Raw genomic sequence first — 25,799 nt, 5'->3', positions numbered from 1 at the left:
GATGGTTCTGGCAGGCTGTGTCTCAAAAGATGAGTCTGCACTCTGGGTTTTTTCGGTCTTCAGAATTGTTTATTATTTCTTATCTACAAAGTCCCTTCTCTGCCCGACTGGGATCTGACCAGCAGGGCAGCCAAAGGCACTCTGACCACCCCCAAGGCGGGCACATCTTTTATAACAAAAACTACGGATATCAGATTTACCTTTTATCCCCAATACCTGTCACCCTCGTCACCCAGTGCACCCTCACCCCAGACCAATCCCCAAGTGCCAACACCACAGCAGGAGATGGATGACAAGAAGAAGGAAGAAGAGTCTTGTCACCTGCCTTGTTTCCTCCATCTTGTCTCCATAACCCCCCTGTACAAAACCCCAAAATCTGTAATTTACCCTATAACTACGTTTTTCCTTCACCATTCACACCCGGGTAATTCCCACAGGTTCCATCTCCTCACACATCGGTGGCACATCCCTAGATGGATCAAAATCCATCCACCAAGTGCTTTTGGCAACATTCCAAAGCCCCCCGAGCCCCCCCAGGGGCTCTCTCGGTAGCTCTGGACATCAGGAGGGATGTGCTGGGTTCCCACACCACTCCACAATTTCATCTCCCCGAGCCTCCTGGTGAAGCCCAGCTCTCTCCCAGAGCAGCTCCATGGAATATGGGCTGCCAGCAAACACAGGATCTGGGACCTGCCTGTCTAATTAACACCTCTCTTGTAATCAACAGGGGGAAATTGGCCCCCCTGGCCCCCGGGGTGAGGATGGGCCCGAAGGCCCCAAAGGTCGCTCTGGCCCCAATGGAGATCCAGGTCCCCTTGGTCCTGCTGGAGAGAAGGTGAGCCCAGGGTGGGAATTGTGTGGTTTACACCCAGCCCTGCTCTCTGGGGTGTCCCAGGGTGGGGATGGTGTTAGGGCAGAGGGGGGAGAGGAGCTGTGGGAGGTGGGTTCAGCCCCATGGAGGCTTTGGTCTCTTTGGGGTCATTTGTTTGGGAACAGACCAAAAGATCAGAGGGGAATAGGCGGAGAATGGAAAGGTTAATTTAAATAAATTTCAATAAAACCCCAGTCTCATTTCCCAATAAAACCCCAACCATTCCTGACTGGTTCCCAGCACAGTTCCAGTGCTCACTCTGCATCTCCCCTCTGGGATTCCCTCAGTGCCCCAAAGTTTCATCCCCCCTGCCCTGCTCCTCCCTCCCTGCCCCTGGCATCCCTCCCTGCCCGGCTCCTCCCTGCCCCTGGCATGCCCCCTGGTCCTCCCTGCCTGCTCTCCTCCCTGGCCCCTGGCATCCCCCCTGCCCCTGGCATCCCCCCTGCCCTGCCCTCCTCCCTGCCCCTGGCATCCCCCCTGCCCCTGGCATCCCCCCTGCCCCTGGCATTCCTCCCTGCCCCTGGCATTCCCCCTGCCCCTGGCATCCCCCCCTGCCCTGCTCCTCCCTCCCTGCCCCTGACATTCCCCCTTCCTGCTGGCTCAGAGGCTCCAACTCCCTTCTCCTTCTTTTCCAGGGAAAACTCGGCGTGCCAGGACTGCCTGGATACCCGGGCAGGCAGGGCCCCAAGGTAACGGGGATGGGATGGGATGGGATGGGATGGGATGGGATGGGATGGGATGGGATGGGATGGGATGGGATGGGATGGGATGGGATGAAGAGGTTTGCGATGGGATGGGGAGGTTTGGATGGGAAGGGATGGAAATGGGATGAGGAGATTGGGATGGGATGTGATGGGAAGGTTTAGGATGGGATGGGCTGGAATGAGAAAGTTTGGATGGGATGGGGTGGGGAGGTCTGGGATGGGATGGGATGGGATGGGATGGGATGGGATGGGATGGGATGGGATGGGATGGGATGGGATGGGGAGGTTCAGGATGGGATGTGGAGCCCAGGAACACAGCCCAGCTCAGCCCCCGTTTGTGGGGTGAGGTCCTTCCTTCCCACTCTTGCAGGACAAAAATAGGGATGGACAGAAATAGCTGCCAGCCCTGAGGGGGTGGAACTCAGAGGTTGTGCATGGCTTGGGTCCCAGAGTGGTGGGAAGAGCTGGAGAAGGGCTGGGATGTGCCGGGAAGGCTCCTGGGAGCTCCCCTGCTGCTGAAAGGCATTGCAGTGCTTCTCCTTGGATTAGGGTTGCTGTCTTCCAAGGCAGCATTCCCTAATTAATGAAGGGGAATGGCTAATGACTCAGGGTCTCCCTGAAATGAAAAGAGAGCTGCCATTTGCATATATGCAAATATCCTTTGTAGCTCCTCTCCACGCCCACCTCCGTTCGGGCCATTTCCATTTCCGAAGCATTTTTATAAATTAAAACTCTGGATCCCACCTCACAGTCTCAGGCTCCAGCCCAGTTTTCACATGCCCTGGAGGCTTTGGGAACTTCTGGTTTTGTTAACTTTTTCTGTAAGAATCGTGTTTTATTATTCATGCTCACTGCTGGAAGAAACCCAGCTTGTTTCATTTCTGGAGACAGAATAATCTGCGAGAGATTGTTTCCTGCTTGTGGTGGGGCTGGTTTATTTTTAATTTACATTTTATATCTGGAGTAAGGTTGTAGGGGGGGTGTTTTTTTGAATTTTCTTGGACTAATCCATATTTTAAAAGCAGCAGCAGCAGCAGCAGCAATCCTCCAGGCGTTGGCATCAGACAGGAACAAGCCAGGAGTTAAATTTTCATGTGCACCAGAGTGACTTAGGAGCTAAAATCCAAAATCCTGCCTGGGCTCCCATCACACCCCTGGCCTTGGGGGGTTTTTAGTGACTGCTGACGACCCACGGGTGTTTGGTTTTTGGTGTTGTTTTGGGGTGAAAATTGAATTTCAGAGGGTGCCCCAGGCCTGGTGGCTTTGCTGTTGTTGGAGGGAGGTTCAGGGCACATGGGCTGGGAGCTGTCCTGAGCCTCTCCCTCCCTCTCTGCTCTTCCCCAAGGGCTCCATCGGATTCCCAGGATTCCCAGGAGCCAACGGAGAGAAGGGCACACGGGTAAGAGCTGCTCCCCTGCTGCTTCACTCCTTTCTTCCTCTCCAGAGAGATTTGGGGACCATTCCATTGCTGGGCTGCTGCTCCAGGGGTTTTTCCACTCAGGAATTGCCCAAAAAGGCTCATGCCAGGATGAGGTTCCTGGGATGCTGGGGGTGGCACAGCCAGCAGCTTCCCAATCAAATCTTTGGAATTTTCCCCTCAGGATATTTTAGGAGGTTCCTCTGAACCTGAATCCTTTGCTCAGGGCACAAAGAGCTCTTTAATTAACAGTAATTATTAGAGATGGCTGGCTCTGTTCAGAAGCAGCCAGAACCATCTTTCACCTAACTTGAAATTCGAAATGCGTGGCTGAGAACGCTCTCAGGGCTTTTAATAAGCTGCTCAAAATTCAGAGACACCCAGAAAAATCAGGGGGTTTCATCCCCCAGCCTTGTCTCTGCCTCTCACCCCACCTCCACAGCCTTCTCTCGGAGTGGGGACTGTCTAAATATACTGATTTATTTTATATCTGCTGCAGAACATGCTGGCATGAAAGGACTCAGAGTACAAACAAAGTCATTTTCTGCACCAGCTCCGGTCACAGTGACAAGAAGGGGGAGTGAGGACAGCAAGTGGAATTAGTTTCCTTTTTACTCTCATTTAAATAGAAATGACTTCTAACAGGCAGCTTTGAGAGGAGCCCAGCAACTATAAATCACTTTGCACTGCATTAATATCTCCCACCACTGCCATTTGGGTTCTACCCACCCCCCTTTTTTTATTATTTCATTTCATTTGGAGCTGCAAATTCTCATCCCCATCCCTCCCTCTGCTCTGGCTGGGCAGGAGGAGGGAGGCCAGGAAATTCAGCCTGGAATTCCCTGGAATTCTCAGCTATCCAGCAATGAACCCCCTGGGCTGGATTTGGGGGGGGTGTGGAAGAGCAGGGGATGTTCTGCTTTGGATCCCTGCACATCCATGAAGGATTCTGTTCTGGGATGGAATCAAATCCAGCTGGGAGGGGATGGGAAACCTTCCAGGGAGTGGGGAAGGGACCAGGAGCCGAGGCTGGAACAAACCCTGAGGGGGTTTAGGTTTGGATTTTGGCATTGTCCAGCCTGAAGGGGGTTGGGGAGGAGCAGATCTGATGGGACAGAGCCCAGCTTCACAACCCAGCCAAGAGAAAAAAGAAAAGACACAAAATCAGCATTTTCCTCACTTGATTCCAAGTGAGCTTCGTGCCTTTCATGGAGCTGGTGAGGATATTTAGTTACACCCTTGGCTTGCCACACATTTCTTCCCTTCAGGAATTAAAAAAAAGGACTTTTTGACCTTTAATTTGTTTCGTGGTAATCCCAATTTTAAATTTTTTTTTTTATTTTTATTTCCAATGGGTTCTACCATTTTATACCAAATTAATCCACCTGCATTCACTTCATCAGTGTAGAGAGAGATTTTCATGGACAAATCTTTCCACCAGCAACAGGAGCTCAGCTTGGAAATTTAAGACCAGAAGAAATGTTGATTTTCAGTAACAGCTTTGCTATCCATCTATATATTTAATTTTTTTTTTCCCTTCCCAAGTATCCCATTTGAAATAAGAGAAAAGCAATTATACACAGAATTATGGGCTGAGCTGGGGTCACTCTGCTCCAGCCCTCATGTTAATTTAAACCTCGTTGAGTCAGACTTGATAAATCCCCCTCTGCTTCTCCTAAGACCACTCAATTTGTTTGGTTTATGAATGTGCTCACATGGAGTCAAGAAATAAATTTTCTGTTGTTTTTTTTTTTTTTTTTTTCCCCTGCAGTTCATTGTGGAATAACTCAATTTGGAGCTGCAAAAACCCCAAATCATTTGGTTTTTTTTCTTTTCTTTATCACAATATCCCCATTTTGCTCTTCGATTCCCTGGTTTCTGTGGCCCAAATCATGCAAATCCCACATTTCTCTCCTGAAATGGAGCTCAGCTTTTCAGCTTGTTGTTCCAGCAGCACAGAGAGGCTTCCCAAGTCCTTCAATAATTCAAAAAAAGAGGTGAAAATCAAAGGTGGAAGGGCAGGACCTGCACAGGCAGCTGGATTTTAGTGCTGAGCTGCTGAACGTCCCCAAACACACAAGTTCAGCTCGTGGCTGTTCAGCTGTGCAAAAAAAAAAAAAGGGCTGGGAAGGTGAAAGTGAGGATGGGAAAAAAGGGATGAGGATGATCAGAGGATGAGGCTGGGAGAAGTGGGATTGCTGCAGAGGAGAGCTGAATTTGGAGGGAAGCTGCAGGAAAGATGGAATCAAGGAGCCTGGAGTGACTTTGGGTGGGGCTTGGAGCAGCCTGGGATGGTGGAAGGTGTCCCTGGCCATGGGAATGGTTGGAAGGAGCTGAGTTGAAGGTCCCTCCCAGCCCAAAGCAGCTTTTGGTTCTCTCTTTGGGGCTTCTGGAGGATTCTGACCCATTAAATCCCCCCAGGGCTGCTCATCACCGAGCCCCTCCTCAGCTCCAGCTGGGCTCAGCATCTTTTCAAGCCCTGCTCATGAAATCAATAGTTCAGCATGAATAATAAATCCTATTTTAAGAGCTGTTTTCTGCCTTTAGCAGGGGGCAATAGATTTCCCTGCTTGCCCAGTTTGACAGAGCTCCCCAAATCCAACTATTTCTTGGTGTGCCTGGAAAATAATCTGAATTTAGCTGCCTTCATGTCAAAATCCTGGTTTGACAAATACAGGTCTGTGTGTGTTTACAGGGAATATAAATTCTTTGCAGCTGTACATGAGTGCATGACTAATGACAGCAATAAGCAGGGGTAAATTTGGCTTAAAAAAATTGAATTGTGGGAGAAGGAGAGGAGTGGGGGGGGGGGCTACCTGAGGGGAGGCAGCACCCACCCCCCTCCTCCCCACCTGCTCCAAATTTAACCTCCAACAAAAACCAGCTGGAATATTTTAAAGTGAATTTTGTCGTTAATTAAAATTAAAAAAAAAAAAAGAAACCCCAAAAATGCCAGCAGGCTTTAATAAACGGAGCTGGGAGAACAAGGAAGATTCAGCAGGACTAATTTTAGCAGCTGCAGGAAAGTTGATGGGAAAGTTGTGCAGCTCCTGTTTTATGTTCTGCTGGTTAATGAGTGTCAGAGCTGAGCAGGCTCCAGCGAGGTGATGGATTTGGGGCAGGGAATGGCAAAGGGATATTTTAAGCACCCAGGGAATCGAGGTTTGCTCTCCTTTCCTTCCCAGGCTGCAGGTCCCCAAACCTCTCCGTGGTGTTCTGGCCACTTGACACCAACCCAAACTGGGCTTTGGGGTCATTCCTTTGCTTTTAGGCTCAGCTTAAGGTGCTGCCAGGTTTGTTTGCAGCAGGCTGTGCCTTTTCCACGGCAGGATTAATCCCAGTGCCCATCCAAGAGCAGCTGGCAGATCCCATCAGCTGCTGCCCAACAACTCCTGGAATTCCTTGCTCAGCTCTGAGCTCGGGGAGGTTTGGGAATGTGTGGGGCAGCCCCACTGGCCTGGGTGCAGGAATATGTGTCCCACCTTCCCAACCCCACGCCAGGAGCAGGGATCACTGGGGGAAAAAGGGATTACAGGTGGAGCTGAAGAGGTTTTCCATGGGTTTTTGGGATGCTGAGGGGGTGGCCTCATCTTTGAAAGCATTGTGGGGTTTTCAAGGAGTTCAGATGCTGCTCCTGAAGAGATTCATTCCCTCAGAGAGCAGATGGGGTCTGGGATCAGTCCAGCCCTGCCCAAGGGCTATGAATTCCAAGAAATCCAAGAATCAGGAGGTGGGGGTGACCCTGCTGCCGGGTTTTCCTGGCAGGTGAGGAGCAGGGAGCTCCTGGGGCTGTGTGTGGGTTCCTAATCCCTTCTCCTTCTCCATTCCAGGGCACTCCTGGCAAACCAGGTCCCAGGGGACAGCGTGGCCCCACAGTAAGCAGCCAATTCCTGCTCCTTGTGTCCTTCAAAGCCTTGTCCTGGCCAAAGGGAAACTGGGATGGGCTTTGTGTCCTCACTGGGGGGGGGTCTGGCCACCAGCAGCCACAGCTGAGCCAGGGGGACACAGATTTGGGGCTGGGTGTCACCAGAGGGACACAGATTTGGGGCTGGGTGTCACCAGGGGGACACAGATTTGGGGCTGGGTGTCACCAGGGGACACAGATTTGGGGTGGATGTCACCAAGGAGACACAGATTTGGGGCTGGGTGTCACCAGGGGGACACAGATTTGGGGCTGGGTGTCACCAGGGGGACACAGATTTGGGGTGGATGTCACCAAGGAGACACAGATTTGGGGCTGGGTGTCACCAGGGGGACACAGATTTGGGGTGGATGTCACCAGGAGACACAGATTTGGGGTGGATGTCACCAAGGAGACACAGATTTGGGGCTGGGTGTCACCAGGGGGACACAGATTTGGGGTGGATGTCACCAAGGAGACACAGATTTGGGGCTGGGTGTCACCAGAGGGACACAGATTTGGGGCTGGATGTCACCAGAGGGACACAGATTTGGGGCTGGGTGTCACCTGAGGGACACAGATTTGGGGCTGGGTGTCACCAGAGGGACACAGATTTGGGGCTGGCTGTCACCAAGGAGACACAGATTTGGGGCTGGGTGTCACCAGAGGGACACAGATTTGGGGCTGGGTGTCACCAGAGGGACACAGATTTGGGGCTGGATGTCACCAGAGGGACACAGATTTGGGGCTGGGTGTCACCAGGGTGGCACAGACTTGGGGCTGGGTGTCACCAGAGGGACACAGATTTGGGGTGGATGTCACCAAGGAGACACAGATTTGGGGCTGGGTGTCACCAGGGTGGCACAGATTTGGGGCTGGGTGTCACCAGAGGGACACAGATTTGGGGTGGATGTCACCAGGGGGACACAGACTTGGGGCTGGGTGTCACCAGGGGACACAGATTTGGGGCTGGGTGTCACCAGGGGGACAGAGATTTGTGGCTGGGTGTCACCAGGGTGGCACAGATTTGGGGCTGGGTGTCACCAGGGGACACAGATTTGGGGCTGGGTGTCACCAAGGGGACACAGATTTGGGGCTGGGTGTCACCAGGGGGACAGAGATTTGTGGCTGGGTGTCACCAGGTGGCACAGATTTGGGGCTGGGTGTCACCAGGGGACACAGATTTGGGGCTGGGTGTCACCAGGGGACACAGATTTGGGGTTGGATGTCACCAGGGGGACACAGACTTGGGGCTGGGTGTCACCAGGGGACACAGATTTGGGGCTGGGTGTCACCAGGGGGACACAGATTTGGGGCTGGCTGTCACCACTGAACCTTTAACCCTTTCTGATGACTCTCCTGTCATCCTGCTGGGGTGATTTGTTGACCCCACAGGTGCTTGGGGCAGCAGAAAATCCTCAAATGTGACTTTTTGTCTCTTTTCCAAGGGTCCACGTGGGGAAAGAGGCCCCAGGGGAAGCACTGGAAAACCTGGCCCGAAGGTAAGGCCAGGGGGCTCTGAAGGGCTCCAGATGTTGCTCCTGAAGCAGATGTTGTCTGGGCATTGGGATCACTGTCCAGACCCACCCAAGGGCTACAAATCCCAATAAATACAGGAGTCAGGAGGTGGAGGTGACCCTGCTGCCGGGTTTTCCTGGTGGATGAGGAGCAGGGAGCTCCTGGGGCTGTGTTGGTGTGGGGAGCAGCTGCTCCCCCAGCCTCCATCTCCCCCCTTGCCTTTTCCATGGGGCTGGGAATGCTGAGCTCTCCTGAGGCTCGTTCCCAGTGCCCAGGGGGTGGGAATGGGCTGGCCCAGGAGCCAGCAGGGCTTTGGGGACACTCCCAGACTGGAGGCCAACACAGCCCCTAAACCTGCCCAGCCCCTCGGGTTTGGGGTTTAAACAGAGATTAAACCCCCTGAGAGCCAATTTTGGAGCCATTTTTGCCTTCCCACTTCCCAGACAGGATTGGGCACCAGGCAAAATTTGGGATTTTTCTCCAAACCAAGCCCTGATTACCTGAGCACTGCTCAGCAGGCTTGATGGAAACCAAGCTTTTCTTTACAAACAAATCCCTGGGCTTTGTGTTGGCATGAATTTGGGATTAATCCCCCAATTTGGGATAATCCCCCCTCTTGGGGGTGGCATTGATCTCTCTGAGGGAGCCCACAGTGTGGTGGAAATATCCCAAACTCCCCAGGATTTTTATGAGGGGATGTGGGGGGAACAAGCAGCTGCTCATTTGTCACTGGCTGCTGTTCCTGCCACAGAATTTGTTATTATTATCATTATTATTATCATTATTATTATTATTATTATTATTATTATTTATTTATTATTATTATTATTAGAGAGGGCTGGGGGTGCTGGAACTGGCTGCTGTTCCTGCCACAGAATACTATTATTATTATTATTATTATTATTATTATTATTATTATTATTATTATTATTATTTTATTATTATTTATTTTTATTTTATTTATTTATTTATTTATTTATTTATTTATTATTATTAGAGAGGGTTGGGGGTGCTGGAACTGGCTGCTGTTCCTGCCACAGATTTATTATTATTATTATTATTATTATTATTATTATTATTATTATTATTATTATTATTATTATTATTATTATTATTATTATTATTATTATTATTATTATGTTATTAATTATTATTATTATTTATTATTATTATTATTATTTTTAGAGAGGGCTGGGGGAGCTGCTGGTGGTGTCACCATGAGCTCGGTGCCATCTGAAGCCTTGGCACCCAGAATCCATGATGCTGATTTGGGTATTTTTTAAAATGTTCTCTTCTTTTCCTTCTTCCTAAAAGGGCAACTCTGGTGGTGATGGCCCCCCTGGTCCTCCTGGAGAAAGGGTAAGATGGTCTGAGGGGCAGAGCAGGACTCAGGCTGGGGCTGGCAGGGCTGAGGGGTTTTTGGGTCCTCCTGGGTGCCCTGCTGGCAGAGAGGAGTGGGCAGGAGGGGAAAAAAAGGCAAATTCTGGTTAGAAATCCGAGGTGAAAGGTGCTGGTGTGGAGAGAGGTCCCCCCAAGCCACCTCCAGCTCTCAGGTCCTGTCTGAGCTCTCCAGGAAAGGCTCAGGTGGGATTTGGGGTGTGCAGTGGAAGCATCACTCCACAGGGATGGGGAGAAGGGACAAGTCACCCCCGGGTGACTGCAGGCAGCCAGCATCCCAGGCACTTTGGGAGGATCTCTAGGACCTCCTGCTGCTTTCTCCAGGTCACAGCCAGCTGGGAAATCCTCAAACAATGGGAATTTCATGATTTTAGCCTCAATTTCTGGTGGGGTTTTTTTTTCCCCCCGCTGGGTTTTGTTCTGTTTGTAATTTTTTCTACACAACCACCCAGCATTTGCCTTTCCAGACCTCTGTGCTTACCTGCTGCTCTCACAGAGGCAATATTCAATATTTCCTACCAAGTGCTGCAGGTTCCTTAACCAATTCTCTGCCTTGTCTTTCATCCCAGGGACCACCAGGGCCTCAGGGACCAACTGGATTTCCTGGACCAAAAGGTCCCCCTGTAAGTAACTCAATTCCTGGCACTTCCAAAGGGATAATCCAGCCCTTCCCACCCAGCCTGATTCCCTGATGAGTTCCCAAGGAGAGGCATCACTGAGACGTGCTGCTAACAACCCCGTGGTTTCAGATTTTAAATAGCCCAAGTAAATTGCAGCTGATTATAAACGTTCATTTCCTACTGACTCAGGATCTCTGGGATCTTTTGTGGCTGTTCTGGGCTTCATTTTCCCTCAGTGGACGTGGAGGACAGCACAGCACTGCTGGGAAATGTACCCTGGGAAATTCCTTGTACCCTGCTGGGAAATGATTTCCTGGGTGTGGCGAGCAGCTCCCGTGAGATCAATCCTTTGGGAGATGTGTGGGGAGGAAAGGGCTGCAGGTTTAGGTTCTGCTGCTCCATTTCCCAGTGAAACAGCCTGGGCAAGCAGGGCTGGTTCAATGCTTGGCACAGTTTTATTGCTGCTTCTCCCACAGGGCCCTCCTGGGAAGGATGGATTGCCTGGGCACCCTGGCCAGAGAGGAGAAACTGTGAGTAGCCAAAAACACCTCGAGCTGGTCCAGAGGTTCATTTTGGGTTCTCCAAGCCCTCTGTGCTGCTGGGGAGATGCAGCCCCAGTGTGGGTGGTTGGGGGTCCCTGAGGGTCTGTCTCTGTGGGAAGCAGCTCGTTTCTGCCCAGCAAATGAGCATTAATGAGGTTTTGCAGTGGTGCACTTTTTCCCCTCAGCTTACCAGATAATTTAATGAATTGCCTGGCATTTGCTAAGCAAGGCAGTGCAAACACTGCTCAGCCCAGCACCAGGTGTTTATTTACGTGCCACAAGGCTGATTTTAAAACAAAAGGGGGGTTTTGAGGTATTTTTGAGCCAAGTCCTCAGGTCAGGATTAACTTAAAGGTGAAGAGTTTTCACCTGCCAGAGCCTGACTGACATTGAGCCTTCCTTGAGTTTTCCATGACATCCAAGGTGGAGGGAGCAAGGAGAGCTTTGACAGCACCTGCTGTCATCCCCTTCTGAGGCTGCAGTCAAAAGCATCAGCCTCCAAGTCTGCAGGAGGGAATGGAGAATGGTCTTTTAATTATTTTGGGGGCTGAAAGCTCTCCCTAATTGCTTTCCTCAATTTGCCTCTCCCAGGAAAGGGAATCTCTGCTAACCTGTGCCATCAGCCTTGCAGAGATCACTTTCCCCTGCAGACCCAGGCAGGAGAAGTCCCCTTTTTGTCCCCATTTCCCCCTCACAGTGCCAAAATGCAAGGAGAGAAGCACAAAAAATGAATTTAATGCTCTTTCTACATCAATAGCTGGTCAGTGCAGAGCATCTTTGTGCAAGATTGACATCTGTGTGTCAAGCACTTCCCCTTATTGAGGTTCCCATTCAGCAGCAAAAATGCTGAGATATTGGGCCAGGTTAGATTTGCAAAGATTGGCTTTAAAAAACCCAGATTCTAAAGCCTCTGTGCCCAAGGCTCCAGGAGCACAAAAGGAAAGCCCTTTCTTCAGGTGAATAAGGAGAGTCCTCCACACAAATGATCTCAATATTTGCCTGTGAGCAGAGTTTAAACTGCACCTTCATTTCCCAAGGATGTTTTGCCATTCCCCCATCAGTGAGAGCGATTTTCTGATCTGCAGGCAGCCAGGGCAGCACGGAGGAGTTATTTCAGCATGACAGGCTGGCATTGGCATGGGATTTATCTGATCCTCTTTTGTGGCAAGGAGAGGATAGCCCGTGTGCCCTAAATGCCATTCCTCAAGCTTGTCAGCAGGCTGGAGTAACAACCATAATTAATGTGCTTTGTAAGGAGTAGCCTGGGAGAGCCAAACATTTGCAGTGGTGAGAGTTCCTCCTTGTCACTCTTCAAAATGGCATTGGAAGGAGCTGTCAGGGAGACTTCCCTGCTCATCAGCCTTTGCAGACAAGCAGGGCTCTGTCTCCTTTCAGCAAACGCTGATGGAGCAGATAAAGCTTCACTCAGCCCCCCAGTGGGTTAAGCTGCCCCTGAGCTGAGCTGAGACAGAACCCAGCCTAAACCAGCACCAGAATGGGGAGCAGGAGAAGGGAAAAAGCTTTTAAGGGTTGCTCAGCATGAAGAAATTCACGCTGATTTTAAGAGCCATTTAATAGCCATTAATGGTGTTTTTAATTGCCATTTCCTCCATGGTTTTATGAGCGGAACAGATTTTTATAGATACACATATACATGGCCACAGCACAGCTTTGAGAACCCCTTCTCCTCCTCTGTTTCACCCTTTATAAATGCACAAAGACATTTTCCCAACTTTCTCTTTGATTTTTTTATTTCTCTTTCCTCTGGGTGCCCACCCTGGTCAGGAGGAACAGCTGGTGGCAGTGTGACCCTCACAGAAGTGTCACCTCTTTGTCTCTCCCTTTCTCTAACAGGGTTTCCAAGGCAAGACTGGCCCTCCAGGCCCCCCTGGTGTCGTAGGGCCTCAGGTAAGAAGCAAATGCTCCCCCCTGCACTGGTCTTGTGCAGCAGGGACTCCTTTTCCAGGGAAGGCAAAGCCTTGTCAGGTGGCTTTGAAATTCCTGAGGCAGGTGTGAAATCCCTGCCATGGCCACAGCTCACCTTGCTGAGGGCTTGGGATGGGGTTTGGGAAAAACATAAATGAGGGGGTTCCTGTGAGCTCAGCACAAGCACCCCTGGTGTAAAACCGGAGTAGGGTGAGAAAACAGCTGAAAAAGACAAGACAGCTGAAAAAGACAAAACAGCTGAAAAAGACAACCTAGCTGAAAAGCACAAAACAGCTGAAAAACACAACCCAGCTGAAAAGCACAACCCAGCTGAAAAAGACAACCTAGCTGAAAAACACCACCCAGCTAAAAAGCACAACCCAGCTGAAAAACACAGAACAGCTGAAAAACACAGAACAGCTGAAAAACACAACCCAGCTGAAAAGCACAACCCAGCTAAGAAGCACAACCCAGCTGAAAAGCACAAAACATTTTGAAATCCACATCCCAGCTCAAGGAGCTGAAGCAGCCAGGGAGTTAAATGAGATCTCCAAGGGCTGTGCAGCTGCTGGTGGTCAGGGCAGAGCAAACGTGATGCCAGAGTGCTCTTCCATGTCGCTGTGAGGAAAGTCATCCCTCTTTCATCCGAAGGGCTGCCAGGTTCTGTCCGAGCTGGGCTGCTCTGCTTTCAGCCACCTCGAACAAGCACAACTTCCAGTGAGCCCACCCTGAGCTCAGGACTGGCTTTGGGTCGAGCCTTCTCCCCTGAGCTGCTGGGGAGCAGCTCTTTAATTAGAAAGCAATTAATTTGTCCTCTCTAATGACACCATAAAGTCGCTGATTTGTAAATTCCCTGATTAGGGGCAATCCCCTGGCGGCCGTGTCTGTCTTCTCAAGTGCAAATTAGGCTGGGTGGCAATTCGGTGGGGCTGCACTGGCTGTGATCTGTGGTTGCTGAGTGAGCTCAGCCTGCCCTAAACCCCCCCTGCAGCAGCAGGACATGAGTTACAGCCCTGTCCCCAAAGCCACCAAGGGGCAGGGACACCGTGGCTTTGTGCACGTGGCTTTTGTCCTCCTAAGAAGGAGCCCCTGTGTGACACTTGTCACCCTGAGTGCCCTGGGAGGGCAGGGAGGCAGGCAGTAATTGCCAGGGATGGAGCCTCATGTATTATTTATGTCCCATCCCAGCAGGAATCAGCAGAGTGCTCGGGAAGTTTTCAATTAAAAAGGGAAAGCTCAGCATGATAGTTGTGGTGGTAACGTCTCACTTGGGTGAAATTTGGGCTCTCTCAGGAGGTCCCCAGTGCCTCCAGCCTGCTGAGGGTGATGAAGAGATCTCTCTTCCAGAAGAGATGCCAGAGGGGGAACGTCTCCAGGGAGAGACTTTTCCCCTCACTTTTCCCTTCCTCAGCTGCTGTGCCAATCCCCACCCCGTTTTTCTCTGACTGGTTTTCCCCAGGGCCCAACTGGTGAGACTGGACCCATGGGTGAGCGAGGCCACCCAGGCCCTCCAGGTCCCCCGGGAGAACAAGGTCTCCCTGGCCTCACTGGGAAAGAAGGGACCAAGGTAAGGGCTGGAATTCACCCCCTTGTTGCCCGTCCCTCCCTGAACAGGGAGAGGAGGATTCCGAGTGGAAATGGAGCTCCTGCCTCATCCCAGCTGGGGGCTGGGGAGGTGAGCTGGGCTTCCATGGAAGGAGCAGATCTCAGCTCTCTCTCCCTGTCCTTGCAGGGGGATCCGGGTCCTGCTGGCCTCCCGGGGAAGGACGGGCCCCCTGGACTGAGAGGCTTCCCTGGAGAACGAGGCCTCCCCGGCCCCATTGTGAGTACAACCTGCTTGGTCCCTCCAGCTGGGAATTCCCAACTGCTCCAGTGGTGAATTCCCAACTGCTCCAGCTGTGAATTCCCAGCTGCTCCAGTTATGAATTCCCAACTGCTCCCATTGTGAATTCCCAGCTGTTCCAGTTGTGAATTCCCAATTGCTCCAGCTATGAATTCCCAGTTGCTCCAGTTGTTGAATTCCCAGTTGCTCCAGTTGTTGAATTCCCAACTGCTCCAGTTGTGAATTCCCAACCGCTCCAGTTATGAATTCCCAGTTGCTCCAGTTATGAATTCCCAGCTGCTCCAGTTATGAATTCCCAACCACTCCAGTTATGAACTCCCAGTTGCTCCAGTTGTGAATTCCCAGTTGCTCCAGTTATGAACTCCCAGTTGCTCCAGTTGTGAATTTCCAGTTGCTCCAGTTATGAATTCCCAACCACTCCAGTTATGAATTCCCAGCTGCTCCAGCTGTGAATTCCCAACCACTCCAGTTGTGAATTCCCAACTGCTCCAGTTGTGAATTCCCAGCTGCTCCAGCTGTCCACCTCCCCAGCTGACTTTGTTTTCCCTCCTCCAGGGCTCTCCAGGGCTGAAAGGCAACGAAGGTCCCCCAGGCCCTCCAGGCCCAGCCGTGAGTATCCCTGTCCTTGCAGGCAGCACCATTTACAAGCTTGGCAGGGCCAGGCCAGGCTTAGTCACAGCTCCAGGCTTTATCCTGATTTTCCTGATCATTCCCTGCACGTTCCTTCACTTTACAAGCCCTGCCTGTGACAGCTCAGTCATTTGTGGGGTCAGCTGTGGGTGTACGTGACAGGCTGAGGGAACTGCAGGGGTTCAGAACATCCAGGATTTTGTTTCTAATCCACCTGCTTTCCCTCTGGAAGTTGTCTCCACTTGAGATCTCTGCTCAGGGCCGTCCTCCTGGAAGGAAACATTCATCATCCAACCTCCCTGCTGGCTGTGAAGTGGCTCATGCTCTTGTTGCAGGCTGTTTATGTGTCCCCAGGAGCTGAGCTCTCTGCACCAACCAGAGGAGGATCCAGCCCTTCCAGGGATTTTAATTCCAAAGAACAATCTGCAGGGCCCCTTAGGCTGGTGGTACCAGCTCTTCACATGGCAGTGATCCCATCAAACATGGATGGAGAGCTTGGATTGCTGTCTGTCTGGGCATGGGTGAAGCTTGATCCTGCAATTCAAGCTCCTTTCCTCCTCCTCCTCCTCTTCCTCCCAACAGGGCTCTCCTGGGGAACGTGGCCCTGCAGGATCAGCTGGCCCCATAGGATTGCCAGGCAGACCTGGCCCTCAGGGACCTCCAGGACCTGCAGGTGAAAAGGGAGCTCCAGTAAGTACCAGTGTGAAGATGAGAACTTGTGGGACAGCTGGAGATGTGTGCAGCAGGGAGCTGAGCCTGGGGAGATTTAAATTATTAAAAAAGAAGGATATAAAGTTCAATCAGAAAGGAATTTTCTCATCTTGAGCACATCAAAGCGCTGGGTGTCAGCTGCCCAAGTGCCACGGCTGCAAAGGTGACACAGCCTGTGTCACCTCCTGGTGACAAACAGCCAAAGGCCAGGCCCCTGGGCAGAGAACTGAGCCAGCCCCATCAGCAGAAGGAGCCAGAGGTGCCTTTGGTGATGTCAGGCTGCTCTGGTGGTGGCTCACTGATAGCAGAAGTGTTTATCAGCCACTTGCTGCTTTGTTGGAAACTCCAGCAGCTGATCCAGAGGTGAGGAATTCCTGGTGAATCCCTTCTAGGAATATCTGTCCTGCTGAGTACCTCCAGCACGAGTCAGTCAGGGCAGGGATGAACAGGCAATTCATGTGGCACCTAATTTATTTAGAGGAGAGCACCCAGGATTCAGATGCAATTCAGTCATGGATGAGGAAACTGGAAAATATCCCCTGTAAATAAACAAATTTGATGGAAAACTCCTGCTCGAAGGAGTACGAGTAGATGTTGACACAGAGATTGTTTTATTCTCTTCAGGTGGTTTTATTTGTCCAGAATCTCAGGATGGGCCTCCTGAGAACCCCCCTTAGCTGGGGGTCAGCCAGGACCAGAATCAGCAGAATCTGCCTCGTGGGAGTAAAAATTACCTGGGGTTTGTTTGTCATGCAGGCAGGGGTGGCAGAGGGTTCAGATTAAATCAGATTATGTTGCTGTGGCAGTGAAATTGCAGCTGTGATCTGGGCATTCAGCGCTTACATTTGCTTGTTCTTTTTATTACCCCTCAAGACAGAAGTTTTGTCTCCTCTCAGACAAGGAGCACAGATGAAATATCAGCTGCAAGAGGCTCTGCTGCTCCTGCCCGTCCAGCCAGGAGTCATTAGCAGCTGAATAAAACCTTAATGGGCTGTAATGGCTCGGTTGGAGAGCTCCGGGTGTGACCTGCCTGTTTTTCTGCTTCCAGGGGGAGAAAGGTCCCCAAGGACCGGCTGGCCGGGATGGCATCCAGGGCCCCGTGGGACTGCCGGGCCCGGCAGGTCCTGTTGGACCTCCTGGAGAGGATGGAGACAAGGTGGGGACAGCTCCTGCTGCCTGGGGACACTCTGGCACCGAGCTGGGCAGCCTTTGCACCCTGGTGCATGGCACAGCTGGGTGGGATGTGCTGCTGGAGGGGTTTTGTGGAACTCGCAGCCCCGTGGGATCAGCAGCAGCAGATGGGGCTCCCTGTGCTCTTCCAGCCACAAAATTCCCTGAAATCCACATTGGCTCCCCCAAACCTGTAGCAGGTGCCTGCCCACGGATGCCCAGCCTCTCCAAATTAATTCCCTCCCTCATTAAGTCCCTCTGGAATGGAGAATTCCCAGGAAAAATCAGCTGGGACAAATCCCTTGTGGCTGCTCAAAGGCTCTGCAGAAATTCCCTGAAATCCACACTGGCTTCCCCAAACCTGTAGCAGGTGCCATGGATGCCCAACCTCTGCAAATTAATTCCCTCTCTCATAAAGCCCCTCTGGAATGGAGAATTCCCAGGAAAAATCAGCTGTGACAAATCCCTCGTGGCTGCTCAAAGGCTCTGCAGGATGCAGCTCCATGGATGGCATGGCAGCTGAGGAATTGTGGGGTGGAAAAGGGTTGAGTAGCACCTGGAGTGGCCAAATCTCTGGAATTCTTCACCCATCAGCCCCTGTGGGATCTGGGATGAGGCTGCAGCCCCTCAGGGCTGTTGGGATGTGGAAGTGGTGATGGATTAATGCTGTCCCTTTGTTCCTGGCAGGGTGAGATCGGGGAGCCTGGGCAGAAGGGCAGCAAAGGTGACAAGGGGGAGCAGGTGAGTGGAGGGGACCCTGCTGTGGCTGCTTCTCTTGAGTCTGGTTCGTTGTGTGACTTGCTGGAAATAGAAATTAAATTTATATCGCTTTCTGATGTTGATTCATCTTCTGTGCTTCATCAAATACCCACATGATGTAAAAAAAAAAAAGAGTGAGAGCCTCAAGTGGGAGCCTCCAGCTCCCAGGAACACTGAGATATTTCCACATCACCCACTTAGCATGGAAATATCTGTGAAACATGAGCAGTGCTGCCATCAAAGTTGGGTCTTTGGCTGAAGTTCCCTTTCTGATTTAGTTGAAGACGTCTCTGCTCATGACAGAAGGGTGGACCTGGAGACTTTTAAAGGTCCCTTCCAACCCAAACCACCCTGGAATTCTGTGGTAATTCCAGTTCCACACCCTTTCTGTGCTGCCCAGAGCCTGAGGAACATGAGTTACCCAGGAGTTAGGGCTGAGTGCTGACGTTGCTTTGCTGCAGCAAAAATGTGTTTGGAGGAGTCTGCTCTCCTCTGGCACCAGGGCTGAGGAATGCTGGGGTCTCCAGGGAGGCCTGACCCTCTTCTCCACCTCTCTTTTGGGAATTAATGGAGTTCTCATGGAGATTGTATGGAAGGAATTCACCTTTTCCAGGTGAATTTGTCGCTCTGCTCCTAACACTGATATTTCTTTTTTTGTCACAGGGTCCCCCAGGCCCCACAGGTCCCCAGGGCCCAATTGGCCAGCCTGGCCCAGCTGTGAGTATTGCCCCACATCAGCAAAAAAATCCCTTTTTTTTCCCCCAAAAAAAAGTCTCCTGGGAAGCACTGGGATGATTCCTGGCTGGCCCTGCTGCAGGGGGTGGTGGGGTGGGGTTGGTGTGTCCCCATGTCTGTCCTGGGCTGAGCAGAGCCTGTCCTTGCAGGGAGCTGATGGAGAGCCCGGGCCCCGAGGACAGCAAGGTCTCTTTGGGCAGAAAGGGGATGAAGGACCCCGAGGTTTCCCTGGTCCCCCTGGCCCTGTGGGCTTGCAGGTAATTTGCAGCATCCAGGGAGGGTTTGGGTGTTGGGAAGGGGGAAAGTTTGACAAGAGTCTCACAGCTCTGCGTGCTTGGCAGAAAGAGTTTTGGATGTGGAGTCTGAAGAAGGAATAGAGATGGATGCAGGTTTTGGTAGAGAAGAAAAGAATTGCTGAGCCAGCCTGAGTGGGTAGCCAAGGAGCAAAGGGTGTGTGAGTGAGAAGGGGTTTGTGGCTCAGAGCAAAGGATAAACCCACCCCAAAGCAAGCACAGAGAGAGCACAGGCAAACAAGGCAGCAAATGGGGCAAGCAGGAAAAAGGGCTCAGGATTTTCCACTGCAAGAAAACTGAAAAACAACTTCTGGTTTAGACTGGGATGGACTGACTGTGAGTGACTGGAGAGCAGTGCCATGGGTGTGGGAATGACAGGAGTTGTGATGGGCCAGAGGTAAAAGTGAAGGGATGGATTGGTTCTGCTGTGTTGAGGTGCTCAGCAAAGAAAAGTGCAGAATGCACTGGGACCTAAAGAAAAGTACAGAATGCACTGGGACCTAAAGAAAAGTACAGAATGCACTGGGACCTAAAGAAAAGTACAGAATGCACTGGGACCTAGAGAAAAGTACAGAATGCAGTGTGACCTAAAGAAAAGTACAGAATGCACTGTGACCTGAACTCAGGGTCCCCAGGCCTGCCTGCAGCTGGAGCTGGCAGCTGTGGGCACAGCTCTGTCACCCAAGGCCCTGCACTGCTGTGACTCATGGGTACCACAAACTGCATTTTGGAGAGCTGCCTGGAGCCCCCATCCCTCTTGCATTCAGGGTGGTGAGAGCTGGGGCTCACCTGAGATGTTCACAGCTGAAATTCCCCCTCTGCCCCTCCACAGGGCCTGCCTGGACCACCTGGGGAGAAGGGAGAAACGGGTGACGTCGGGCAGATGGTAAGGGGGCTTCCAAATTTCTTATCTCACCACTGGCGTTGCTCTGAGGAACCCATCTGAAATTTGTCCTCCTTTTCTCTCAGGGCCCACCAGGCCCACCAGGACCCAGAGGTCCATCTGGGCCACCAGGAGCAGACGGTCCACAGGGTCCTCCTGGAGGAATAGGCAATCCTGGTGCAGTAGGAGAGAAGGTAAAGTGCCCTGAGGAGCCTGAAGCAGGAGTTGGCTGCAGCACTCGTGCAGTGCCTTTGCTGTGCCAGCAGAAACCTCATCCCCCTGCAGAAATGTGAATATTTCCACCCTTTTTTTTCCATCTGCAGGGTGAACCTGGGGAATCTGGTGAGCCTGGTCTCCCTGGAGAGGTCGGCCTGCCTGTAAGTGCCCCCTGGGAGAGGCATGGATGTGCTGGGGAGCTGTGGGTGTGGATGGGACAGCAGGGACTGCACGGCCCTGTCCTGGATTTGGGTATCGATGACACATTGCCACGTTCCTGGGTATTTATAGGATCACGTTTAGTCACCAAATCTGGGCTACCCACGGCTGAACACCATCAGCACCACTCAGTCCTCGTGGGAAGGGGCTGTTAAATCATGTCCTTGTGTTTGCAGACACAAATAGAGCTGCTTGCTCAGAACTGATTAAAGGATAACTAGAGATCAGGATTGGGTTTGTTTTCCTTGATGATAAAAGTGTTTTCTGTCCTTTACAGGGCCCTAAAGGTGAAAGAGGTGAAAAGGGGGAAGCAGGTCCCTCTGGTGCTGCTGGTCCACCTGGCCCCAAAGGCCCACCAGGTGATGATGGCCCCAAAGGCAGCCCTGTAAGTACCCCCTCAGTCTCTCCTTGCCTTGCCAGCAGAGATTTCTGCACGGACAGATGTTCCCAGAGACATCTGTGGAAATTAAAACTCGTTTCCTAACCATGGAATTGCTCCTCTGGTGGATCCATGAGCTCAGCCCCCTTTCTTAGGGTGCTGATGAGGGAAAGACCCCGCTGTACCATAGTTCCCAGAAAAGGTGGAATGATCAGTGCTTTTTGCAGGCTGTCAGGAATCTCACCCCATGGAGAGGAGCTGCAGTAGGATCCCTTTGTGTTTATGGCTTTCCAAGGTCTTCTGCAGCAGAGCAGAGCTTCCAAAACAGCATCAAGGAGATTTATTGGGTTTGGGAGCTGTACCTGCACACCCAGCTCCCTGCTGCTGCTGATTCCCACACCTCTGCTGAAGCCAGCAGAGCTCTGCTGATTTTACCAGGGGACAACGGTACAGGGTTCATCTTGCAGGCTCCTCTGATGCCTGAAATGCATGATGAGATAAGATGGCACAAAGCAGCAGAGGAGGCAGGGGAGTTTAGTCATCCCTCCTGACAGATGGGATTTGGGATATCTGTGGTGGGTTGCAGGCTGCTCCTTCAATCATGTGAAGCGCCCGACAGACATTGTATGGGGAAGAATGCTGAAGTGTTTCAGTCATTAAATGCTCTGGGAGGCTCCTCCTGTGCCAAATGTCACACATTTGCAAAGGCAAAGCCTTCCAACCTGCCCCTTCCCAAAGCTGGGAGGACTCTGCTGTCACCCAGCCAGAGGATCTCTGACAAACTGGGATGGAGGTGCCAGCGTTGCCTCTGGAGCTCTGGGAGTCAGGATGCAGATCTAGACATGCTGGGGCAGGGTGAGAGCACTGCAGCTGCAAAGAGGGGCTGTGGTTGTAGGAATTGCGGTTCTACTCCTCAGGGTGGCTCCCCACGTTGTCACTGGTGCTCTCCAGGTGCAGCATCCCTGACTTGGGAATATTCTCCTCTCTCTGCAGGGTCCAGTTGGTTTCCCTGGTGACCCTGGTCCTCCTGGAGAGCCTGGCCCAGCTGTAAGTGTTGGTCTCACAGAGCTTCCTCCCCCTGGCGTGGTGAAGCTCAGCTGTGCTGCTCATTCCCAGCAGCTCTCCTGGCCTTCCCTCTGCTCAGCACCATTCACACCCTAAAAACACCTCCCTGTTCCTTTTTCCCTCCTTTTTAGGGTCAAGATGGTCCCCCTGGTGACAAAGGTGATGATGGTGAACCTGGACAGACTGTGAGTACCTGGGGAGATGAGAGCTGTTCCCCACAGTGCCCATGGCTCTGTGTCAGCTCCAGGGACACTGAGCCTCTTTCCCAGTGGGAATTGCCTACTGAGGATCTCATTCCATCCATCCCTCCATGGATCCCTCCATGGATCCCTCCATGGATCCCTCCATGGATCCCTCCATGGATCCCTCCATCCATCCATCCATCCATCCATCCATCCATCCATCCATCCATCCATCCATCCATCCATCCATCCATCCATCCATCCATCCATCCACCCATCCATCCATCCATCCATCCATCCATCCATCCATCCATCCATCCATCCACCCACCACCCACCCACCCACCCATCCATCCATCCATCCATCCATCCATCCATCCATCCATCCATCCATCCATCCCTCCATCCATCCATCCATCCATCCATCCATCCATCCATCCATCCATCCATCCATCCATCCATCCCTCCATCCCTCCATGGATCCCTCCATGGATCCCTCCATCCATCCATCCATCCATCCATCCATCCATCCATCCATCCATCCATCCATCCATCCATCCATCCATCCATCCATCCATCCATCCATCCATCCATCCATCCATCCATCCATCCATCCATCCATCCATCCATCCATCCATCCATCCATCCATCCATCATCCCTCCATCCATCCATCCATCCATCCATCCATCCATCCATCCATCCATCCATCCATCTATCCCTCCATCCACGGGTGGGCACTCATGGCTCGTTCCCCTCCCCTCTCTCCCTGCAGGGTTCCCCTGGACCCACAGGAGAGCCAGGCCCCTCTGGACCCCCTGGAAAAAGGGTGAGTTGGTTTTTTAGGAAGATTTTCCCAAAAGCATTTCCATTAACTTTTTAAAACTCACGGTGTTACTAACTCTAACATAAATGCTGAGTTAAAACTGTGTAAAATATGTGATAATTAAAAAAAAATAAAATTATGCACATCCACAGCCATTGGAAATTGATGGGAAGCTGCCAAGCAAATCCCATGGATTTCTTTTTTTTTTTTTTAAAGATGTTAACAGCCCAAAGAAAATCCAAGGATGAGGTACTCCTGCTCTTCCTGCCTTGCTGGCAGAACCCAGGGATTCATTTAGCAAGGAGCTAATTTAAAAAGCTTTTCAGGGATATTTGTCTCCATTTTTCCTCCTTCCCTGGGGCTGCAGCATCGCTTTGCTAATTCCAACAGACCGGTGCAGATCAGCAGCATCTAATTGTGTTTTCCATCTCTTCTGGGCTTCCTTTAGGGCCCTCCTGGTCCAGCTGGTCCTGAAGGAAGGCAAGGAGAGAAAGGAGCCAAGGTGAGAGCTGGGTGGGATTTCACTTGTGCCGTGTCCTTGCTGGTCCAGGAGGATCTCCCTCTGCCCAGGCAGGGAGTTGATTTTGCTGCCTGTTACAACAAATTCGCCTGGGTTTGGGGCCACTGGCCTCAAATCTGAGCTTGTGTTTCAGCCCTTAACAAGCTCTGTGGAGATAATTAGGGCTTGGTAAGGTCAGGGGAATGTTCTGCCTGGTTTGGAACATCCGAGTGCTGTGTTTGGCAGAGTAATGGGGTGTAAATAATGGGGTGTGCAGAGCCCCGTGTCCTTTCCCAGGGCAAACCCGGCATTCCTTGGGTGGGAGTGCTGGGGAAATGGAGATGGCACTGGAAATTACAGATGGGGAGGGAGGGTGGGTGGTGGAGGGCTGTCCCTGAACCCAGCAGAGCTCAGAGCCAAAGGGTGGCTCCTGCTGGAATCCAGGCAAGGCTGGAAACTGGAGGAGTTTGCAGAGTGCCTGAGGTGGAGGGAGCAGCAGGAAAATCGAGGAGCAGAAAGTTTCATTTCCGGTGCTTTGAATGGATCTGCATCCACTCCGTGACATCCTGGCACCCTCTCACAAAACCAGCTGACAATCCCACCCCAATTCAACACCCTGCCTCTTCATCCAGGGGGAAGCTGGTTTGGAAGGACCTCCTGGGAAGACTGGACCCATTGGTCCCCAAGGTGCTCCAGGGAAGCCTGGCCCCGATGGCCTCCGTGGGATCCCTGGCCCAGTTGTGAGTATTCCCAGCCTGAGGAAGCTCAGCTCTGCTCCTGTGTCCCACCTGCCTGGGAGATGCCTTTTCCTGAGAAAATGGATTTCATGGGAATTATGGGATGGTGAATGTCATCTCCCACATGCTTCATTTGAGTCCTGGGTCTTCAGCCACTCTCCAGGAGTGATTGTCCTTGACCCACAAAGTCCCTTTTCCAGCAGAGATTTGAGCATGGAAGGAACATAAATCCTTTTGCTTTTTCCACCTGTGAAAAGCCAGGACAAGCATTCCCTGGCCCAGGTGAATAATCAGAATATTCCCAGCTGGGAGCACTGCTGTCTCTGGCAGTGAGGGAATTCTTGCACTTTCTTACAGGGTGAACAAGGTCTCCCGGGATCCCCTGGCCCAGATGGTCCTCCAGGCCCAATGGTATGTCCAGAGCTTCCAATCCCAGGAGTTTTTGAGCTGGATGAACGAGTGTGACATGAATTCATTCCCTCTTTTTTTTTCCCTCTGTGTCCCAAAGGGCCCTCCGGGTTTGCCTGGTCTGAAGGGAGACTCTGGTCCTAAAGGGGAGAAGGTGAGAACCCACTCAGGATCCCATTGCCTGCTCCCTGCTGGGGTGGGGAGGGACAAATGGCACTGCACAGGGGTCCTGCAGCTGGCAGGGCAAGGCTGGGCAGTGCCACCAACCCCAGGGACACCTGCAGGGGAGAGCTGGAGCACTCTGAGTGTGCCCCAAGGAGCTGAGCTGGCAGAGTGAGACTGGGCAGTGCCACCAACCCCAGGGAGCTGAGCTGGCAGGGCGAGGCTGGGCAGTGCCACCAGCCCCAAGGAGCTGAGCTGGCAGGGTGAGGCTGGGCAGTGCCACCAGCCCCAGGGACACCTGCAGGGGAGAGCTGGAGCACCCTGAGTGTGCCCCAAGGAGCTGCAGCTGTGGGGGAGTGTGGAGGTGCAGAGCCCTGGCCCATTTTTGGGGTGATTCTCCACCCTATAAACCTTTCTCTCATATTTATATTTATATAACTCCAGGGAATGAGCAGCTGCTCCAGTGCTGAGGTTCTTTCTATATTTGTAGCACTTTCTGCTGTAAAAAAAATCTCCTATTTTTGCCCACTCTGCCACTTCCACGTGTCAAGGATTGCTACAAACTCCTCTCACCTCACTCAGATATCTGGGGGCTGGATCCAGAAATGTCTTTGCTCTCTCCAGTCAGAAATCCTAATTAAGATCTGCTCTTTTGCCCCAGGGTCACCCAGGTTTAATTGGTCTCATTGGGCCACCAGGAGAGCAGGGAGAAAAGGGTGACAGAGGCCTCCCAGGGCCCCAGGGCTCAGCAGGACCCAAAGGAGAGCAGGTAAATATTCCCTGAAACCTTCCTGGAATGTGCTTTGGAGCCCTGCACCCTCCAGGAGGTGCAGCACAGCAGAGATGGGCAGCAGATCCTGGGCAGTTTCTGAGGGATATTTCCTCTCTTAATGTGGTTTATTCTGGGTGTGAATCATGGATTGGCTCCAAAACGACCCATTTTAGTGGGAAGCAGATTCTCAAGGGGTCCCATGAAAGAGTTGAACAGACTTGGAGGGATGGTGCCATGAAATATTCATCTGAGGGGCTGATTTTCAAATCCTGAGCCTAAATGGGATCAGAGATTCCTTGCCCGTGCTCTAAAAACCAGGAGAAGCTCCAGATTGGACTGGAACCCCCCAAAACGGGGTTGGATGTGTAATTTCAGGCCAGAATTGCAGATCAGTGTCATTTTTCTGTTATTTTTTA

At 51.8% G+C, this 25,799-nt stretch overlaps 1 protein-coding gene across 3 annotated transcripts in view; it reads left to right on the top strand.

The window, feature by feature from the left end:
* Positions 1–25,799, top strand: part of COL5A1 (collagen type V alpha 1 chain) — a 133,088-nt gene that overhangs the window by 92,082 nt on the left and 15,207 nt on the right. For 2 of the 3 annotated variants that reach the window (XM_050981072.1, XM_050981070.1), the window contains exons 30-58: positions 728–835; positions 1,507–1,560; positions 2,921–2,974; positions 6,823–6,867; positions 8,342–8,395; positions 9,726–9,770; positions 10,379–10,432; positions 10,906–10,959; positions 12,826–12,879; positions 14,357–14,464; positions 14,630–14,719; positions 15,296–15,349; positions 15,953–16,060; positions 17,130–17,237; positions 17,939–17,992; positions 18,674–18,727; positions 18,895–19,002; positions 19,871–19,924; positions 20,008–20,115; positions 20,245–20,298; positions 20,634–20,741; positions 21,729–21,782; positions 21,932–21,985; positions 22,755–22,808; positions 23,254–23,307; positions 23,937–24,044; positions 24,399–24,452; positions 24,550–24,603; positions 25,273–25,380. In XM_050981072.1, coding sequence (XP_050837029.1) covers positions 728–835; positions 1,507–1,560; positions 2,921–2,974; positions 6,823–6,867; positions 8,342–8,395; positions 9,726–9,770; positions 10,379–10,432; positions 10,906–10,959; positions 12,826–12,879; positions 14,357–14,464; positions 14,630–14,719; positions 15,296–15,349; positions 15,953–16,060; positions 17,130–17,237; positions 17,939–17,992; positions 18,674–18,727; positions 18,895–19,002; positions 19,871–19,924; positions 20,008–20,115; positions 20,245–20,298; positions 20,634–20,741; positions 21,729–21,782; positions 21,932–21,985; positions 22,755–22,808; positions 23,254–23,307; positions 23,937–24,044; positions 24,399–24,452; positions 24,550–24,603; positions 25,273–25,380 — 2,070 coding nt within the window. The remainder of the gene's footprint in view (positions 1–727; positions 836–1,506; positions 1,561–2,920; positions 2,975–6,822; positions 6,868–8,341; positions 8,396–9,725; positions 9,771–10,378; positions 10,433–10,905; positions 10,960–12,825; positions 12,880–14,356; positions 14,465–14,629; positions 14,720–15,295; positions 15,350–15,952; positions 16,061–17,129; positions 17,238–17,938; positions 17,993–18,673; positions 18,728–18,894; positions 19,003–19,870; positions 19,925–20,007; positions 20,116–20,244; positions 20,299–20,633; positions 20,742–21,728; positions 21,783–21,931; positions 21,986–22,754; positions 22,809–23,253; positions 23,308–23,936; positions 24,045–24,398; positions 24,453–24,549; positions 24,604–25,272; positions 25,381–25,799) is intronic. The other variant, XM_050981073.1, reaches the window with a different exon arrangement.

This window comes from Serinus canaria, chromosome 17, assembly GCF_022539315.1.
Source record: "Serinus canaria isolate serCan28SL12 chromosome 17, serCan2020, whole genome shotgun sequence".
NCBI lineage: Eukaryota > Metazoa > Chordata > Aves > Passeriformes > Fringillidae > Serinus > Serinus canaria.
Note: the sequence above shows the minus strand (reverse complement) of the source record. Positions and strands in the feature narration are given on the sequence as shown.